We start from the raw sequence: 18,572 nt of genomic DNA on the forward strand, positions 1-18,572 counted from the left end.
CTCTATCAGCCCTGGGAGTTCCCAGAACCAACAGAAAGATCGACCTTGCGTCAGACCCCTGCAAATCCAACTAGGCACACAGCCACGACCCTACGGCTACCCAGACGGCAAGGCAATTTTTAAAACAATAAAACAATAACAAACTTCCTGGCTGAGGGCAAAAGTTCAATATTTCAAAAACATCACAGTATGCAGTTGCCTGCTTTATTTGTCCATATTACGGCTTCGTAAGTTATATCTCTGCTTCGCAGGTACTGTCTGATCGGCAAAAAGCGTTTCACTTGTAGTTGTTGCAGTGTTTAAGTTTGCAGATGGCAGAGTTTCTTCTGATGCAAGAGACGAATGTTCAGTGTTCAAAGGAGTCTTTTCAGGAGGAGAGTCAGAGCTTGGAGTGTCAATGATTAATTCGGCATCGCTGAAAGGGATAAACTTTGGAGTTCTTTCAAATTCGGAGGAACCAATTCCTTTCTTCACCCAGTCGTCGTAAGGAAGCGGCAAAGGGACACGCTTAACATGGGATGCGTGCACCCAGTGCTTGCGTCCAGCCACACGAACTGCTGTCCTCGTTGTAAGAAGGATTTGGAAGGGGCCGACGAATCTCGGCTGAAGGTTCTTCGTCCTCGCGAAGTTCCTGATGACGACGAGGTCTCCCGGTTTCAGCTGATGCTCTGGACTCTCCGGAGGTTTTGGCAAAGCATCGAAAACCTGTTGATGAATAAGACTCAATTTAGCAGTCAAGTCGTAAAGGTAGTCTATCAACATAGGATATTCTAAAGAACTGAACTCTTTAGGCCTTGGCACACCCCAGATATTTGCCGGGCGGCCAAAAACGATTTCATAAGGGCTAAGCCCTACTCTAGAATGTACAGTTGCTCTCGTTGATAACAAGGCCAAAGGAAGTGCGTCTGGCCAGGCTAAACCTGTGGATGCCTGTATTTTAGCTATCTTTAGCTTGAGGGTGCCATTGTAACCCTCCACTAAACCAGCAGACTGGGGATGGTTCGCACTGTGGAATTTCTGTTTCAGACCTAGGCCGACACACACACTCTGCATAACTTTCCCTATAAACTCACTTCCGTTATCTGACCATACAATCCGTGGCATTCCGTATCTAGGGAAATATTCTTTGAGAAGAATTTTGGCAGTTGATAGGGCAGTGTTGTCCTTTAGTGGGTATGCTTCTATCCACCTGGAGAAAGCACAAACCACCACTAGGACATATTTTAAATTATTACAGCGGTCCATGTGAATAAAATCTAATTGAATCACTTCAAAAGGGCAGGAAGGAGGAGCGAAATGACCAGCAGGAGTTGGAGTTCCCTTGCCAGGATTATGCATCAAGCATATCATACAATTTTTCACCACTCTCTCTGCACACTTACTGATTCCCTCATTTTTCCAGACCGGAGCCAACATCTTACAGATTCCTTTAGAACTTATATGCGCTACTCCATGCGCCATTGTCACCACTGCAAGCACATACGCATCAGGCAACATCCAACGCTGCTGTTCTGTCAAATCAATCCAACATCCATTCGAGTCCAACTTGCCCGTACTTTCTCTCCATACTCGTTTCTCTTCCTCAGTTGCTTCTTTCTGAATCTCTTTCACACTTTCCATAATATCCTCACACATTCCAGACTCAGCGATCCATCTTGCAGACGTTGCAACATACATTCTGCTCATCATGTCTCTAGCTGTCTGTTTAGCAATTTCATCAGCAAAAGCATTCCCACGACCAACATCATCCGTGATTGCTTTATGAGCACTGCACTTAACAATCGCAACTTCAGTCGGCAAGGTTAGAGATTCCAACAAGTCGTTAACTAGCTGACCATGTTGGATCTTGGTCCCATGGGACGTAATGAAACCTCTTTCTCTCCACAAACGGCCAGAACTATGGGCCACGCCAAATGCGTACTGACTATCTGTAAACACATTCACTCTCTTTCCCTTAGCTAAAACACACGCTCTCGTTAGAGCTATTAATTCTGCAGCTTGGGCAGAATTCTGATTCACTCTTGCAGTCTCCACAATCGTCTTCAAAGTAGTTACTGCGTAAGCAGCAGTCACATCACCATTCTCCAATTTAAAACATGACCCGTCCACATATAGCGTACCATCTGGATCGGATAACGGAGTATCCTTCAAGTCAATACGTCCTTTTGTCTCTTCCTCCGTTTTAAAACAACAATCATGTGGCTCGGAATCACTCGACTCTTGATTAGTCGGCAACAACGTTGCTGGATTCAATACATTACATCTTTTGATCTGAATATGACTCGCTAGTAATGTCAGCTCGTAACCAGATAGTCTCGCACTAGTAAGGTGTTGTGTCTTGGTTCGGTTCATGAGTGTGTCCACTGCATGAGGAACCATGACCACTAGCATGTTGTTCATTACCAAACCAGCAGAATGTCGAATGGAAGCCGCAGCTGCCGCTGTAGCTCTCAAACAACTAGGCAACGCTCTGGCTACCGGATCTAATGTTGATGAGAAATACGCACAAGGGCGTTGTTTATCACCAAACTTCTGTGTCAGAACACTCAACGCGCAACCTTCTCTCTCGTGAACATAGAGCGTGAATGGCTTACTGTAATCAGGTGTACCCAATACAGGAGCTGAACACAAGGCTTTTCGTAACTCAGTAAAACTCTCTTGACATTCATCAGACCATGGCACCGGACTCGGAACATTTTTCCCAGTCAAAGCTACCAATGGTTTCGCTAAAAGAGAAAAATTTGGGATCCACTGCCTACAGTAAGAGGTAATACCTAGAAAGGCACGTACTTCTCTCTGTGTGCGTGGAACACTCATTTGCGTAATTGCTTTTATTCTCTCTGGGGTCAACTTCCTTCCCTCCTTTGAGAAGAGATGACCTAGGTAGGTCACTTCTTGGCAGCAGTATTGCATCTTAGAGGGTGATACCTTGTGATTCAGATTAGACAAGTGATGTAATAACGAAACTGTAGCTGCTTTGCAAGTTTCCTTGTCATCGGCAGCCACTAGAAGATCATCTACGTACTGTACTAGGGCAGAACCTGGAGGAAGGACAAAGGAATCTAACTGGCTTTTTAATGCTTGACTATAAATAGATGGACTTTCACAGTAGCCTTGTGGAGCGCGTTTAAATCTGAAACTTCGACCTCCTAAACAGAAGCCGAAAATATCTCTACTTTCTTCGGCTATCGGAATGCTGAAAAAGGCATTCTTCAAGTCGATGACTGAGAACCAAGTGGCTGTAGCAGGAATCAATGTTAACAAGGCAGTAATGTCAGGAACCACAGGAAACTGCGGAACCACAATCTTATTAACTTCTCTAAGGTCTATGACAAACCTGTACACTGGAGGTTTTGTAGGGTCAGTTCGTTTCAAAATCGGTAGTACAGGACTGTTACAGACATTTCCTCTAGTTTCTTCAATCACATCTTTCTTAATCAAGTCTTGCACAATCAATAAAAGTGCACGCTCTCCTTCACTAGATATTTTGTATTGAGGAATTCTTGGAAATTTTACATTTGCTTTCAAAGTAACTACATATGGTGGAATTTCTAGGAGACCTACATCATTAGGACCAGTCGCCCAAAGAGAATCAGGGAGTGAGCGTAGCTCTGGCGGGAGTGCATCCATTGACAAGTACATCGGAGAGGTTATTCTTTTACCCAATGTAAGCTGTACCCCTTCCGGAGAACAGTACAATGTCGCATATAGTCATTTTAACAAATCTAAACCAAGCAGGTTTTCATTACAACCGGTCGTCAAAATCAAAGGTGCTTTCAATTGACACGGTCCAACAGAAATAGACAAAGGACCAGATATCGGGTTGTAAACAGGGGCACCTGAAAAACCTACAGAAACATCTGTTGAGCCAGACAAAGGTGCGCCAGGGAGTTTCGCATGAATGATAGAACTTTTTGCGGCACCAGTATCCAACAGAAACGGTTCGACTACACCTGATGTTGCTACTGCGACATAAGGCCCACTCTGATCTACTGGAACTGATACTACTCCCTCTCTCTGTCCAAGGCTGTCCTAGTACCCATTTTGCTGAAATCCCTCATCCACTTCACAATAGTCTTCAACAAGATATTGCTGAGATCTATTTTGCTGAGTAGACTGTCCATTTCTCTGATCAAAGTGATTGGAGGGACGATCATTCGTCTGTGGAGGCATAGCACCTCGCCCTCGACCTCTAGAATTCTGCACAAAACCACCACGACCTCTCTGAACTGCTGCTGCATTATTTTGCGCTAAGATTGGACACTCATTCTTGTAGTGACCCTCTTTCTTACAATACGCACACTGGTTCCACTGATATTGAGGCCTTGATGAACCATAATCTGTCCTCTGATACGAACCCTGCTGCGTATTAGACTGATTCGTGCGAGGCGGATACGCCTGTTGCAAAAGAACTTTAGTTTTTAAATCTTTCGTTTTCTTCTCTGATTTCTCCTTTTCCTCTTTATCCCTATTTTCGTAGTACTGTGCAGTCGCAAGTATTTGCGCAGTTGTGGATACAGCCCACGCACTTTCTGAGTCTTTTAATTTATTGCATAATTCAGGTAACAAATTATGCACAAATTTATCGACAAACAGTCTCTGTCCTCCTTCTGTGCTCATGTCCTGACCACTATGATCTACAAAAGTCTCTTCGAACCTCGTGAAGAAGTCGGAGACACTTTCGTCTTTCTTTCGCTTGCATGCGGATAACTTGTCCCAATTAACACGCAATGCGGGCATCAGAGTCTTCATTAAGTCGATTATCCTACCTGGAAGATTAGCAATTAGGGGTTCGGGTTTTGCACCACCTATTTGCTGACCATCCGCTGCAGTGATAGCTGCCCAATCACCACCTAAGGCAGCTTGATGATCCTCTCTACGAATTTTAGCCCAGACTGGTTGAGGAACTACATTCCCAAATAACATATCAATGTCTGCTAAGTTCATTATACAAGCTTCAACCGTCTGTGTTAATTCCTTGTAATATCCAGCAGGATTCTTACGTGGATCTGGCAAGGCCTGTTTCACCGCTAGCACTTCAGCTCGCTTCCATGGAATGTGTATCCACACTCTCTGGAACTGTGCCGGAACAGCTGCAATACCAGCATTATTATCAGCTGCCACTGCTTCGCGCCAAATTGGAGGAACCTCCCTCATAGGATATTGGCGACTTAGCTTCGTCTTACCTTTCTCTAAATCTCTCGGTGAACGAAGAGATGGATCATTCCTAAAACTTAAAATAAGTTCCATCGCTTCTTCTATATTTTCACCTACTATCATACCAGCAGCAAACTCTTTCTGAACCTTAATCAAGTCTTCTAAATTTGATTCAATATCATCTTCCTCTATTTCCTCACGTAACAACGAGCACATCTCGTCAAAGACGTACCGTTGCGTTGGTTCCTTCCACTGCATAAATGTTTCTAGTACATCTCTCGTACTATATCTCCTACTCTTCGAAATCCATCTGAGAGCCGTGGAATCTAAAATTCCCCGTTCCTCAGTACTTGGAAACTGACTACGTCTCTGAACAGAGTCAGGAGTAGGAGTCTTGATTAAAGTTTTATAGAAAGGAGACAGTATACTAGTAACAGAATCAGTGATTCTTCGACGAACAGAAAGTGGAGTTAACACACTCGCAGACGTAGAAAACACAGTAGAGGTAGGAACAGATAGCGTGGCAGTAGGAGTATCGAGAAAAATAGCTTGTGAAGTAGTAGGTGTAAGCGAGACAGATACAGGTATAGAAGCCGGCAATCCAGGAGGAGGAGGAGCCGTAGGAACAGTCACATTAACCACAGGAGGTACAGGAACTACATTCTGAAGGGCAGCAATACCAGGTTGTCCAGCAACCGGCAATTGAACATTTGGTACAAGTGGAGCCGTAGCACCTTGTGCATACGGTGGAGGTGACCGTAACAGATAAGACAAAAGAGGATCGTTTTCCGAATCCTCTAGTATCTTAGCCGTTTTCGATGGCAAGGCAGGGTAGCACTTGTCAATCACTAAATTATGCTCTCTAATGGCCACATCTATGGCCTTCTCACACTTGTTAGCCTGCAACTGCTTAGCCGCTTGCTCTAGAGTCAACTCTTCTTGTTCTTTCTGTTCTTTCTTCAACCTTTTCATTTCTCTCTGTTTGGATTCTTTTCGCCAGTAACGGAAAGAATCAAACATTGCCGGCCGGGCTTTCTTCCTAAACAATTTCGCTTCTAAATTGTCGAGAATCTCGGGTTCAAAACTACCATGCAGTGGCCAACTAAGGACGCCATCTTTCTCAGTGTATCGGACCCACACCTCATTATAAGATATAGGACCCACACCATGCTTACAATATAAATCATAGAGGGGAGTCCCAATCGGAGGAACCAGACAGGAGTCCTCCAACCGTGAGTCACTGTTGCAACTGAAGCACGACAACATACAATTTCTCCGACTTACCATTTTCAGTCCAGAACACAAAACAAACAAAACACAAAACAAATATGTGCACTTGAACCAAGAACTTAGGCCTACCAAAACCAAACTAATGTATCGATACCCAAACTGAACCAAATAGATTATCGTGACCAGAACAACCAGTGATAATCTTACGAAACTAAACCAAACTAAGAACCAATCAAGGATTTTTAACAACCCTCACAAAGTAACCAGCTAGCTATCACTAAATACTTAACTGAGGCACTGAAGACGTCACCAAGGAGAAACCCGTCACGTTTCGCTGTACTAAGGACTGCACCTCGGGTCCAAGACAGGGCGACGGTCAAGGCAACGGCCCACTGCAGCCGTCCTGAACGGGAACCCTCGCGGAAGAGAACTTCGGGCCACTTTTGCGATATGCCGGGATCGATGAAGTGGGGCGCCTCCCTCAGGAATCTTCACAAGAAGCTTCTCGAACTCTTCAGGCTTTTGGACCGGTACCGAATGACGTCGCCCTACGTTGGGCGCCAATTGGAGTTCTGGACTTTTTGGTTCCGTCCAGAGGTGTCAGGGAACAACACCCAAAGACCCCAGAGTTCCACCTGCCTTGGTGCGCAAATGATCAGAAACACGGGCTTCTCGATGGTGGCGTCAAAGACCAAAGGTTTATTACTGCAGGGACACAGAAGTCACAGAAACTACGCATGGGCAGTAACTAGGAGCCTGTTCAAATTGTACAAAGAGGGTTGCTCCTTATATACTGATTTTTAGCCTTCAGGCGAATTTTTCACATGTTAGTACATTCTCAAAACCTTTGTGTCTCAAACAATAAATATTTGGCGTACACAGGAACTGTTGATAAAATCTGATACAAAACATCTACGAAGAGGGGTTCCCACTAGTTCATCACAATCCCTTGTCAATATTGCATTCAAGAGCCGGACCGCCTCATCGTAAATTTCGTTACCTCCCCCTAATAAAGGCCCAGAAGGAAAGGAGCAGAGCCAGGTGCAGAAGATAGAAAAGTGGGATAAGAGATGTTTGTGGGTTGTAAATGGGCAAGGCTACCGGCTTCGGCCGCCTAATCATGATCGGGACAATGGACACGAGAACCAGTTCAGGTGGACTGGCCTCGGGCAGAGAAGGCAGCCTTTGTCGAGTCATGTAGCTACAGCGTGATCTGGTTTAAGGTGCACGTGTCATAAAAGAGGTGAATCTCCGGCTAAGGCTACGTGTCCTTAATCGAAATGAAGTGATCAGAGGTTATTGCGTATGTGAGGGCAAGAAACACAAAATGGTGGCCATGATCTAAGATGGATGCCGTGGGTAGATCAGAAATGTGTTCATAAAAGGAGTGCTCTTGCTCGTAGCATAGCGAAAACACCAGGATATGCTAAATGGATCATTTGCGGTTCGCTGATACCAATATCATGTATTTCCGACAATATTGAAAACACGGGTTCAAATGGTCACGGAACCTCAAAGGTGTGTGGACAGCTATGGATTCTTTCTGACCTCAAAAGCTTTATTCAGAGTGTACTTGAAGTTTCATAAAAAAAGATTGGTGAAATATTGTGTTCAGAAGTTTTAGTGGTAGCAGAGAGCAAAATTATTAAGGGAGCAACAGTGGAAAAAATTGTTAACCCCTCTTACCTTCTTCAAACTTTTCCTTCCATGTGGATCTAGATGAAACAGAGCCAGATGCACTATTTTATGCAAAATGTTGTGAAGATTTAAATTGCAAATGTAAATTTTCTCATTATCCTCATAATACTGCATAGGTGACAAGAGGAAAGAGCATTTAATGTTTGACAGAATGTATGATACATTGACTTTACAGGGGAACATGACTCAGCTACAAGTCAGATGGCCTATTCGGTGTTATTTTGTTTACTCTGCAATGGATTGTGGTACTGGTTGAATGCATTTGTTTCCAAATATCACACAAATTGAACCAGTATGACATAAACATTGAATGCAGAAATGTATGAGGTAATATGTTATTTATTACCAAAATGGAAATGTGTTCAATGTACATTGTGAGCATAAGATGTATTTGTGACTGATTAGGGAAAGGTTGTGCTAAACGGGTGTATTCCTCTTCCTGCAGCTTCAGTACAAAATTTGCCAATTCTTTGCAATCTCATATTCAGACTTGAAATACGAATGAACATTGCTGAAAAAACTCAAACATAGCGGCTTTTCTAAATTAGTGCTTCTCACCAGCTTTTTATAATATTGCTAGGAGAGAAATATAGTTTGTTGTTGTCCTGAAGAAGGTGGTTTTATCATATGCAATCCACCGAACTGCATCAACGCCTTGAGTTTGTTAAATTTGTGGAATATCATATCACATTTTGAAACGACATTGGTTTCTGTAATGTGATATTTTTATGAATCCCTACAAATTAACTTGATTCTATGACAAATATAATTGTCTTGTTTGTTGCCTCTCCCATTATCTGTATTTTTATGGATTGTATGTATATGTTTTTATATTGACTTTCATTGTCTCATCTTAATAGACACATTGAAAAAAGAATAATATTTTCTATTAAAAATTGAAGATATACATATTTCAGTATTCTGTGGAGTTCTCATCTATTTCAACACTGAGTGAAGTATATGAAGAGAATGGATGCATGTAGGGTGAATTGAAAGTCGTGTGACCTCAAAGGGAATTATAATTTTGACTGCTAAGTAACACAGTAGTACTAATAATATATACTAGAAATTCTATTCACATGCATATATATATGCAGAGGTCGATATCTCCAACTCTACTATCTTTTGTGTTAAGAGCTCTCCACCCCGACTGCAGAGATCTTCGCACACACAAGTATATGTTTTAGTGTTAAAAGTGGGAGGGAATGAGGAAGTGGCTGGAAAATTAGGAATATTTACTATTAAAAGGAAGGAGGTAAGGGAGGAGGAAGGAGTGCTTTGGTAGCGCTAGGAAGGGGTTTGGGGGGACAACCACCAACTCACAAAAGGATAAGGCATTGCTATTCACAAACTGCCCTTCCATTGTTACTACAGAGCCCATAAAAGTAGAAAGAGGAGTCAGGCAGGGGTGCGTTTTAGCACCCCTGTCATTCATTATCTATATAAATGGATTAAACAAATCTTTAAAACTGGCAACTAGTGACGTCCCAAAAATAAGGGGGGGCTGCTACCGACTTTGCTATATGCAGATGACGCGGTGCTCATGGGTCTTACTCCGAATGCCTTACGCAGCCTGGTAAAAGATTTTGCTCAATACATGGGAAAACTTGATCTTAAAGTATATTAAAAAAAATCATTTATTATGTCCTATGGCCCGGGGAAGAGACAACTAAGTGTTATTTTGGTGGGATCTGACAAACTTTACTCCACTAACACTTTCCCCTACCTAGGAATGTTTTTTTGCTGCGAGCGGCTCGTGGAGTGGACATTTGGTCCACACCACGAGCAAGTTCTCAAAATCCTTCAATTCTATTCTTAGCCTTCCACGGCCTAAGAAAGTAGATGCCACAAAAGCAATTTTAATAAATTTTTAATTACAATGTGTGCCAGTAGCTACTTATGGGGCAGAGATTTGGGGTCTGGGCAAAACATCGAGAATCCAGACTGAGGAAAACCGCTTCTGTAGAAAAATCCTTGGAGCACCAATTTCCTCTTCAGAATATATTTGCTATTCCGAACTGAACTTACATTATATATCAGATTTTATTGCCTCTAGACCGGCAATGTTTTGGCTCGCTGTCTGGAAGAATAATTTGGCTAGCCTAACCCATGACATTATAAGAGACTGCCTCAACTGCGAAAAAGGGATGTTGATCCCCTGGCTCTCTGGAGTTTTTAAAAAACTGAGCAGCGTAGGCAAAGGACATCTTTTTCTTGACCCTAGCAAAATTGAGCTTAAAGATAAAAATATTTTAAAAACTGCACTGTATGCACTTTATAGCGAAGAAAGATTGGCAAGGGAAGTAACTAAACCAAATATTCAGGTATACGTGGAAAAAGATCTGTACACATAACCAATCCCATTGTATCTTACGTTGCCAATGACAAATTGGGAGAGATCTTTACTTTTTCGCCTAAGGGCTGGCACTGTCAGATTTTAATTATGTTTCCCATTAGGCTACTCTCTTTTAAAATCTCGAAATTACTTGTGCCCATGTGATAATGCGAGCCTGCAAACTGACTTACACTTCCTTTTCTTTTGTAAATTTTATCAAAAATATTTTATATGGTTTTTAGCACCGTATTTTAAAAAGCATAGACCACTCTCCCTGGTGGAATCAAATTTGATGTTGCTAACTTTGAATAACGAATAACTGATATTTCGTACTAGCACCTTTTTAACAGTTATTACTCATGTTCGGAAAACAATGGATTCCCCTTAATAAATGTTTGTACCTTATTGCTATTTTGATTTGTAACTAGCAATGTATTGCTTTTAAACTTACTTGTAATTATGGTCATCTGTCTTGGAATTGTATTTGTATTGCTTTTATGAATTTGTAAAAATTTTAATAAAGATATTTGAATGAATTGAATGAATGTTACTACAGGGAAAAATTACACAAAACAGTAGCAAGTGTACTCCGGCTCAGACCTGGAGTAAGTCCAATATCAATCACAGACAACCACTGGTACAGAAGCACTCTTCAGAATAAAATAATGGAGGTAGGGACTTAAAATAAAAGCCCATAGGGATTACTGTTAAAACAAATTACATTATTTAAACTATTTAAAAATATAAGTAAATGTATCTTATTAATATGTTTTAAAACATTTGAATATCCTCTGTAAGGTTAAAAAACAAATGTAACATTATTTTATAATAACACAGAATTAAAATGACTTTTCATTCATTCAATACATCATTGTTAATCATTTAAATACAAAATAAAACTAAGGGCCAGATGTAGGTAGCCAAATACTGGTCAGTAACAGCCGATTTCGGCCGTTACCAACCGGTATTTGGCTTTTGAGATGTAGGTGGGTCAGAATTTACAGAATCTGTATATTTACTGATTCTGTAAATATACCACTTCGGTATTTTACCGATTCGGTAAATATACCGATTCTGTAAATCCATATGTAGGTGGCACAGTTTGCAGTGCCACAGGCCCTTAGGATTTCTTATTTTACCACCCAATCCTATTGGGTGGTAAAATACAGAATTCCAGTGTACATGCACATCTGTGCATGTACACCTATGCCATGTGACACACAGACATGCCCTTAGGGCATGTATGTGTACCACATGGCACACAAGCCTGCATTTGGGGTGCTACAGGGTGTCAAAGTGACACCCCGTTCCCCCTGCCAGGATTCGGTATTTACAGATTCTGTAAATACCGAATCTGTATTTCACATTGATTCCTATGGGCTTCAAGGCCCATAGGAATCTGTGGGAAATACAGATTCGGTATTTACAGAATCTGTAAATACTGACTCTTACAGAATCTGTAATTTTTTACCTACATCTGCCTCCTTCCAATTTACCGACTCTTAAATACCGATTCGGTATGAGTCGGTATTTAAGAGTCGGTAAATCGGAATTACCTGCATCTGGCCCTACATGTTTACTTTAAATTGGAATTTGTTTTCTTACTTCAACCTTCAGAAAAATGCTTTTATATTAATGTATTATATTCAAATTAATTATTTTAAGTTTACAATTAAGTGTCTAATACATTAACATTAACATTTTACTCTATCACTCTACATTTAAAGTAAATGCATTAAATAAATTACTTTAATATTTAAGGTAGAATATTGTTCCTAGTTATTTTTTAGTGTAATAAACTTTTAAGCTTTCCCGTATATATTTATTTTGGTGGATTGTCCCATAAACCACAAGTAGAGACAATAGCATCCATTTGCAGTGCATAGAAAATATTATATAAAACATTGTAAATTAAAAATAATAATAGTTCCATAAAAAACACAACAATAAAACCAAATTAAAATGCATAGTCATTACTTGAAACATAATTTACAGCAAAATTTCTCTTTCTTAATAACCATGCACCATTAAGGAATCGACTCATGTCATACTCAAAAAGATCATGTCGTTGATGGTTAGACCCAGACTTTCCCCTACAATTTACCATATGGAGATCTCCTCCTCAATTGTGGAGTCTCCATTAAGTGTGTTGAATGCCAAATATAGTTGCAAAGTCAATACTATTTTTTTTTTATATATACAAATTTTATTGGTTTTAGACCACAGAACGTGGCAAGAGTTGAACAACTGACACACATATATTGGGGTACCAAGGTAAAGGCAGGGACAGCATAAATCATCAACACTCAAGTGGTACATCAGCATTCTAAATGGTCTCAACCAGAGCTCTAATCCATACACAATTTTGGACAAATTGACCCAGCCACTTCCCCCAGGCCTGGCCATGGTTGCAGTGGCTGCCTCTGGCTTCATAAACCACATGCTCCTGTTGTGCCCACTAATCAACCCCTCGCTGACATCCCGACAGAATTTGAGGGGCAGGGGACATCCATTTTGCAGCGACATCATGCTTGGCACCAGGGGACCCATGCCCAGAAATGATTGCTCAGCCCTTGAACCACCAGAGCCTTCAAACGCACCAAGCTGAATCAACAGGGGAGAAAGAGGAATCTCCCAACCAAGAACCTCTGATAGGTTACGGATCACCATGGTCCAAAAATGCGCAATCATAAAGCAGGACCATACCACATGGTAAAAATCAGCCGGATCCAACCCACATCAGGGGCAGGCAGGGCTAGATCGGGGACTTGCCCGGTATATTTGAATTAGGGAAAGATAGCCCAAATAGAGAAAATGTGTTTGGACCAGTCGTAGTTGACTGGAAATAGTAAGCTCTCAAGGGGCCATCATGGCATCCCGCCAATCCCCATCTTCCATGGAACCCAGCCGATCATCCCATTAGGTGCTGAATTGATGTACTGTACCAGGTCAATTGATGACCAGGGTGCGAAAGATCTGGGAGATTCTGCCATGGCCAAGATTTCCCAAAGCAAGTTTGGTCTCAAGGGGACTGAAATCTGGCAAAGTGTTGGACACCGAGACATGAATGCAGAGAGCATTCCAGAGTTGAAGGTATTTATAGAATTGGGTGTGTGCAAGGGCGTAGGTGACCTGAAGATCTTGGAAGGAGCATATGTGGGTCCCTCAATTGATAGATACCAATAAGGTCCTAAACTTTAAAGCCTTGAAGCATTGCCACCTCCTTCAACCAAGTGCCATTCCAGAGGGGTATCTGTTGTGTAGGTGTAGCATCCTATTGCACATGCTGATCTGCCACTCTCCAGGTCAAGAGCACCAGCCTGGTCACTGGAGGTAAGGAGGTGGGGCTTGTACAGCCATAGAACAGAGTCCGCAGGTAAGAAAATCCTAACTGGGGCAGCTCCAGGCGATAGGCAAGATCAGACCGTCCCCATTAGACCAGTTGTGAATTACAAGAAGATGAGATGACAAGTAGTAAAGAAAGAGATTAGTCATTCCCAGGCCATCATCATATGGGCCTCTTTAACAGTGCGTAAGGGCGAGACAGGGTCAGGACCCATGCCACAGAAAAACTATGACCACATTAACCAGGGCTCAGAATCATGCCCACTGTATGTGTATCAGCAACTTCTGAAAGGTGTACAGTAATCGTGGGAGAATCATCATTTTGTATAGAGCTGTATGACCCATAAAATATAGAGGTGGGGTTGCCACCAAATATGGTCAGTTTTGGCCCTTTTGGCTAAGGGTTGTGGGTTAAGGGTCAATGTAAATTCTGGATGTAGAGAGTCCCAGGCACCTAAGTATTTAAAACTTAGCTGACTTAGAGGCATGACCGTTTGCCAGTCAAAGCAGTCTCTAGAGGAGGCTAAAGGGACCAGTACAGACTTAGAGGGGTTGATCTTCAGACCGAAGGCCTCCTCACGACATCACAATAGATGAAGACAGTGAAACCACTTGCAGCGGGGTCCATAAGATACAAATAAGACATCATACACAATTAAAGGTATGTGGTCCTCCTCGTCGGTACTCCATCACCATCCCAAAAACTGGACGTCTATCTAGAATAGTTGAGCCAGAGGCTCGATGGCAAGTGCAAAGAGGAATAGGGATATGTGGCAAAATGGGAAAAAATGGAGAAAGGACTCCTGTTGATATGGACTCAGGCAGTGGGATTAGTGTAAAGAGCGCAAATTGTGTCACAAAATTGAGGTTCGCTGTTTGCTGGTGTCAGAACTAGCTGACAGTAACCCAAGTCCACTGCGTCAAAGGCCTTTTCGAAATGAATATAAAGTAATGCGAGATCATGGGGCAAATAATGACCGTGAGCCAGGTACAAATTGAGCCATCGGAGCAGTCGCAGCCAGCATGGCTCACGGGTGGGGGGTGGGCGCATGGGGGAACAAGCGAATGCTCACACGGAGATGGGGTTCACGCGGGGAGGGGGGTTAAATAATAATTTCAAAACGTCCCTTTACCGGGTGCCGCATTTTCCAAGTTCTGGCTCCGGCTCCAACTCCTGCTTTCCTGTCTCCATAGGAACAGGAAGCAGGAAGCCTCCCTGCCCTCTCGTTAGCCAAAAACAATGCTACAATGGCAGTGTTGTGATTGGCTGGGACATCGACCACACAGGCATCTATGGGGAGGTTATTTTCTCCATGTAGGATGCATGCACCCTATGTGTAGAAAATGGAGAGTGAGCATGACAAGTTTGGTCGGCCCCAGAGGCCGACCAAACAGTCAGGGCCCACAACATTGGGCTATCCACTCCTCTCCTGCATTCAAGCAGGACCGCCCACCCCCAACCAAACCCTTCTTTTGCTTTCTCGCAGTGCGAGAAGCAGAAACATAAAATGGTACTTATATTACCATTTTGTTACTGCTTCTCGCACTGCGAGAAAGCAGTGGGGCGATGCTCCTCCGCCCTTGTGGAGGAGCCACCCCTGCATCGGAGACAGTGCCTCTTGCTACGGGTCAGCATAAAGCTGCCTTGGTCCGGGTGAATCAACGTAGTGAGAACGTGCTTGAGCCGGTGGCCAGCATAGAGGCAAACATTTTAGCCTCGCCATTGAAGAGTGATATCAGACCATAGTCCGCACAGGAGGTGGAGGGAGCTGGTGCCTTGAGATCACCACTATAGTGGCTGTGTACAGTTCCCGAAGTAAAGCAAGTGTGTGACACACTTCTTCATAAAGGGACAAAAGTTAGGGGAGTAGTGTCTCATGGAACACTGTATAGGATTCTGTCGGGACACCATTCGTCTCAGGTGTTTTCCCTGGCACCAGGCCAGACAACGCATCTTCAACCTGCTCACGTGTGAAGGGTTAATCAAGCATACAAGATTCAGCAGGAGACCGATGTGGGAGAGGCCATGAATCAAGGAAGTAACTCGAAAGCTCTGAATCTCTCCCGGTTGGGGCTGTGTACAAAGTTTCATAGTAGCAAGCAAATACATGCTCAATCTCCAGAAGAGTTTTACATGGGTGACCACTACAATCGATAATTTCAGGTATAATTCTATTTACATATTAATGGGAGGCCAGCCAGAATAACAGCTTCCCTCTTTTTCCCCCCAACCATAAATCTTTGTTGTATTGGCACGCAATAGATGTTTGGCGGCTTCAAGGGAGCGATGGTGGATTTCTTCACGAAGGAGACTTTATTGTCGGAGATATCCTCCTGATGGTTAGACATAAGGCATCTTTTCAAGCGAAGGGCAAGAGCCTTTAATTCTGTAATGTGAGAGGAGCAAGCAAGTTCTTGAGCCCCAATACGTCTCTTAGCAATGCCCCAATTTGTCACCTTGCTAGCCTCCCATAAGGTGCCAACTTTCCCACCCACAAGGTGCCAACTTTCGTGGCCGACCTTTCATTGCTGCAGAAGTATGCTCAAAGTTCCTGACTTAGTGCTTGGGCAAAGGTCCTGTCCTGGAGATATCAGGCATAAAGACGCCACATAGTGTGTTGATTGGATCTGGGAGGTTCAAAATGGAGGAGGGAATGGTCTGAGATCCCTCAAATACATTTCTGGATTCACTAAAAGCACTCGACAGTCAGAAGCGGGTAAAAAGACCAAGACAGTCCTGTAGTGAGTGCTATAGACTGCTGAGGTGTGGGTGAATTGTCAAAGCCTCAGTTGCCATATTCTCCAGGCGTTGCAGAGGCCAAGGGTGGAAAGTAAATACTATTGGTAAGTTTACATTCGTATTTGCTGTTTTTATGGACAACATTGCTATTTCAAGAGTGGGGACATGTAAGTGTACATTTTTTTGTAGCTTTACACTCCAAAATGGTCAGGAGCCTTTAGTAGTAAAGTTATTCAAAAGTGTAAGAGTAAATTTCCACACACAAATTTACACACAGGTAAGTTTACCTGTGTGAATAGACCACAATAATGCAGTAGAAGGAGCAGGACACCTTTGTAAATCCATCTGGAAAAATATGCTGCCATTTAAAGAGGTGTTAGAGATAGAAAAAAGGCCAACTAGAATTTCTTTATCCTACAGAAAAGAAGAGATGAAGCAGAACTAGGTAAGGTAGACAGGACAATATCTGCTGCGTGTGAATGACATCAAGAACAGGCGAGGGAGTGGTCGGTCAGATCGCATCTGCTTTAGGCACATAGGGGCATATTATCAAGGGTGGCGATAGGGAATTTTCGCAGTTTTCGGCCGATATGCGGCTATAATTCTATTGCGCTATTAGCAGCAGTTAGCGACAGCTTTTAGGTGATAGCGAGCGGTTTGGGGCCCGCTTTGCATGTTAGCGATATTTATCATTAATGACATGCAAAGTGGGCGTACCCAAACTGTTAGCGACTTGAAACTGTCGCTAACATCGCTATCGCCTATTAGCAAGGCAGGCGAATCGATGGAAATATTTGCGCTAAGCGCGAATATCTCCAAATACTAACACCTGCCCAGACCAGTTCTTAGCCATGTTATCCAATGGGAGGTGGATAACATGGCTAAGAGCATTTCATCGCTAATGCGTGAATAACAGTGTATTCTCAGCTATATTCACGCATCTCGCCGCTATCGACGTCACCTAGCACGTGGTCAAGCTTGTGTGACGTCATCCACACTGGACGGAATGTGAGCCTCTTGCTCTGCTTCCATGACTTGGTGTTTATATCCATTTTGTACCTGGGACGGCATCCAATGTAAAACAGGTTCTGGAAGGTTCCTGCTTCTCGTGCTGAGTATTATACTAAGTAGTACAGAGAATTATTTTTAAGGGATAGTGAAAAGAACCAATAGGTGAACATATGAAACAACACCTTTTCCAAGAGACAAGAAGAACGAAAATATGAATATTCCGCAGTGGATAATTAATCATTGGGAAACAATCTTTTGTTTAGTTTTTGTTAATTCTTTCTTCTCAAGAAGACGAGTTTCCTTACAGCATAACATTGTTTCTCCATTGCTGTACATGAAACATTTGTGACATGTAACTCTAGCTGATTGCCTTTAATGCACTACCTATATTAAACTTAAACTTACAATTTAATGTCTAAGACTCATACTGCATGTATCGCGGAAAACGCATTTCCACGTTTCACGCTCCATTTAACTTTAGCACAAGACGCGTGCTGAGAGAACTTTTTGACATGCATGTTCCATTTTTTCAGACGACTGCACTCATGCAAAACGGCTATTACTTTTTATTCCAAGCGGAAAATAATAAAAACATTTATCGTATGACAAATGCCACCCTAAAATAACAAGGTCGAATCTGCGCTTACCTGGGGAGGCCATTGGACAGCTGGGGTGAAGTGACTTTGTCGATTGTAGCAAGCTGCAGGGAGTTTTTTTTCTCGCTGCGGCCACGAATAGTTGTTCTTGCAGCGGACAGGCAAATAGCAAACACCCGCGGTGGGGAACTTCTGCTGTAGTCAAGGTGGCGGTGTAAGTTTACAAAAAAACAGCAAGAGCGCGGATCTCCTTTCTCCGGTTGCCAGAGCAGAGATATTGGATGTCGGGGTGGACAACAGTGGACGGCTGCTGGGAAATTCTTATTTGTGCCACGCTATCACAATGCTGGCAGGTAAAAGAAAACAAGAAGTAGCGAGTACGGCATCCACAAACTAAGGGCATCGTAGTGCATCCGGGTTACCTTGACGCATATTGCGTCTCAGTTTTTAATGCCTTTCT

At 42.8% G+C, this 18,572-nt stretch overlaps 1 protein-coding gene across 1 annotated transcript in view; it reads right to left on the minus strand.

Moving 5' to 3' along the window:
- The window catches only part of PLSCR5 (phospholipid scramblase family member 5), a 284,029-nt gene extending 265,771 nt beyond the window's left edge, over window positions 1-18,258 (minus strand). Inside the window, exon 1 of the mRNA XM_086944892.1 lies at window positions 18,164-18,258. Within this exon, the coding sequence (XP_086801018.1) occupies window positions 18,164-18,176 (13 nt within the window). The 5' untranslated portion in view covers window positions 18,177-18,258. The remainder of the gene's footprint in view (window positions 1-18,163) is intronic.
- Between the last annotated feature and the right edge of the window lie 314 nt (window positions 18,259-18,572).

The sequence above is a fragment of the Lissotriton vulgaris genome, chromosome 11 (genome assembly GCF_964263255.1).
Source record: "Lissotriton vulgaris chromosome 11, aLisVul1.2, whole genome shotgun sequence".
NCBI classification, from domain to species: Eukaryota; Metazoa; Chordata; class Amphibia; order Caudata; family Salamandridae; genus Lissotriton; species Lissotriton vulgaris.